The sequence below is a fragment of the Hipposideros armiger genome, unplaced genomic scaffold, assembly GCF_001890085.2.
Source record: "Hipposideros armiger isolate ML-2016 unplaced genomic scaffold, ASM189008v1 scaffold_417, whole genome shotgun sequence".
In the NCBI taxonomy this organism is placed as follows: domain Eukaryota; kingdom Metazoa; phylum Chordata; class Mammalia; order Chiroptera; family Hipposideridae; genus Hipposideros; species Hipposideros armiger.
Window position 1 is genome coordinate 1,597,287 of NW_017731767.1, and position 2,991 is coordinate 1,600,277.

The 2,991-nt window shown below is 45.7% G+C and overlaps 1 protein-coding gene across 4 annotated transcripts in view; it reads left to right on the plus strand.

Moving 5' to 3' along the window:
- CLEC17A (C-type lectin domain containing 17A) overlaps positions 1-2,390 on the plus strand; it is an 11,068-nt gene extending 8,678 nt beyond the window's left edge. For all 4 annotated transcript variants that reach the window (XM_019664122.1, XM_019664123.1, XM_019664125.1 and 1 more), the window contains 2 exons: positions 1,243-1,352; positions 2,112-2,390. In XM_019664122.1, the coding sequence (XP_019519667.1) occupies positions 1,243-1,352; positions 2,112-2,244 (243 nt within the window). In that variant the 3' untranslated portion in view covers positions 2,245-2,390. The remainder of the gene's footprint in view (positions 1-1,242; positions 1,353-2,111) is intronic.
- The last annotated feature ends 601 nt before the right edge of the window (positions 2,391-2,991 follow it).

Genomic DNA, 2,991 nt, shown 5'->3' on the forward strand with positions numbered 1-2,991 from the left:
CTCAGCAGCCCAGCTCCAGGTTGAGCTGTTGTTCAGCATCTTAGCTGTGGAGGGCAGTGTCATTGGCCCTCATATGTGGGATCCGAACCGGGGCCCTCTGGCATCCGAAGCCAGTTCTTAACCATCGTGCCACTCGGCCAGCCCCAGGCAGCCCTTTTATCTTTCTGATTTCCTGACACCTCTCTGGGTCTTTACCCTGGAACCAGGGTCCAGGTCCCCTCTAATTTTTAGAGTCCCCAAACCCATCTGGAGTTTTGGCCACCTCTTTGGGCTCACTGTGGATGAGTAGAGCTCCTCTCTCTGGCACCCATCACATCTACATCTTCCTTCCCTTTGTAATCTCTCCTCTCCACCTTTTAGAGTATCTTAGTCTTACAACAAGATTGGGTGAGTGAGGTATGATTTACATACATTAAAATGCACAGATCATAAATGTACATTCGGTGAGTTTTGACAGATGTATATACCCTTGTAACTGTCAACCCAATCAAGGTTTAGAATGTTTCCATCACCCTGGGGAGTTCCCTCAGGGTCTTTCTCCGTCTTCTCCCCACTTGCATCCCAGGCAACTACTGATCCAGTTTCTCTCACCATAGATCAGTTTGTCATGAGGAAAGTTGCTTTTAATCATGATATTTTCTTCCTAATCTTTTTTCTTTGGCTCAAGTTCTATGTTTTCTCCCAAAATCCTGGGCTTTTGAAATACAAAATCTAGGAAGCTTAATTCCTCTCCTTTCCCCCGCTTCATATTTTTTTTCTGAAACAATGACTCCCTTTTCTGCCTGGGTGTAGATGAGGGCTGCAGGGTGGAGCAAAAGTATGAAGACATCAGTTATTATTATTAAAACGTTTCTTAAATGTTACAATGTTAAATATGAAGATGAAGATGTCACACTACTTACTGTGTGCCAGACACTGTTTTGAGCATGTTGAGCTAGTAATTCATTTAATCCTCACAACCCAATGAAGAGGTGGCTAGTATTATCATCCCATTTTACAGATGAAGAAACTGGGGCACAGAGTGGTTCACAGGTCATGTGAGAAAGTAACATGATTATTCCCACCACATATGCTCAAGTGTAAGGAAGGTGTCGATCCTGCCCTGGATGCCACAGAGCCTGGGAGGGACATTGGGGGTGGCATTTGCAAGCCCTAAATGTGCGTGAGATAGAGCAGAGGGAGGACCCTCATCCTGAGGGTCATGTAGAATAATTGATGGCTGAATGAAGTTTGTACTTGCAGAATTTTGTGTCCAAGGCTCACCACTCCCCACGGGTGCACTGGCTGGGCCTGACTGACAGGGACCACGAAGGGGACTGGAAATGGCTGGATGGGTCGCCGCTCACTGTGAGGCAAGTATACAGGTTCTTGGGTTCTCTGCTCACTGTGTGTCATTGTCCAGACCAAGCCAGCAGATTCTCTGGAATCCCAGGCTGGGCTGGACAGGGGAAGCACAGGGTGCTTTTTTTCTGATAGGGCTTCTGGTCCTTGTACCTTTTAAATTTTCCTCCATTGCAACAATCCCCACCTTTTAACACAACTATTCAAATACATCAAGTCCTCCGGCTGATGGTTGGGGAAAAAGAAAAGGTGGAGTGGCTATAGGACAAGAGGAAGAGGAAGATTTTGATTTGCCAAAAGGATGAGCAAGATCTCATTTTTTTTGCACTCTTCATATATTAACCCATTGATTTAATCTTAATAATCCTGTAAGGAAAGTATTATTATCATCTCCATTTTAAAGATGAGGAAACTGAGGCACAGAAAAGTTAGGCAACCTGCCCAAGTTTAGACAGCTAGCAAGTGGCAGTACCAACCAACCTGGCTTCAAAGTATACTCTCCTGCAGTTTCCTCTGTTATCAACATCCTGCATTAATGTGGTGCATTTGCTATAACTGATGAACCAATATGGACATATTATGATTAATTAAAGTCTATACTTTACATTAGGGCTCATGCCAAGCTTTGTACATTCTATGGGTTTTGATAAATGCATGATCCCATGTATCTACCATCACAGTATTATGTAGAATAGTAGTTTCACTGCCCCCTCAGATTCTCTATGCTCCACCTGTTCACCCCTCCCCAACTGACTTTTTCTTCTATCCAGCTTCTGGGACCCAAAGGAACCCAACAACTTGTTTGATGAGGACTGTGCCAGCATGAACAAAGGTGGCACCTGGAATGACCTCTCTTGCAACACACCTACATATTGGATTTGTGAGCGGAAATGTTCCTGTTAAATCCTAGGAATGAGGCTGGTAGGGGTCTGTACCTGAGTGCCCCTTGGCTCCTGGAGATGAGAACTACCTACCTGTCCATGGAAGGCCCTGCCTCTCCATGACCTGTCTTGGATGCACCTATGGCAGAATCGGCAGCCTAGATGTAACAGCCTAAATGGTCTGAGTGTCAGACCATTTCTAGGGTTCAATTGGATGGTGTCTTAGTCTGTTCAGACTGCTATTACAGAATACCATAGACTGGGTGCTTTATAAACAACAGAAATTTATTTCTTAAAGTTCTGGAAGCTGGGAAGTCCAAGATCAAGGTGCGGGGAAATTCAGTGTTTGGTGAAGGCCCGCTTCCTGGTTCATGGTCACTGTTTTTTTGCTGTGTCCTCACATGGTAGAAGGCACAAGCGAGCTCTCTGGGGTCCCTTTTATAAGGACACTAATTCCATTCAGGAGGGCTCTACCCTTATGACCTAATCACCTCCCAAAGGCCCCACCTCCGAATACCATCACATTGGAGGTTGGGTTTCAACATAAGAATTTTTGGGGACACATACATTCAGTCCATAGCCGATGGGGAGCTGGAGGGTCACCAGGTCTTAGTAATGGTCTCTCAGTTCTGGGGCCTTGGTCACCAAGTCCTTGATCATGGCTCTTAGGAAATGATGCTGGCCCTGGAGGTTCTGGGTCTGACATTGATTGAGCCAGGGATGAAAACACTCTGGGTTCTCCGAACCATGATGCATGGGGGCTGGGCTC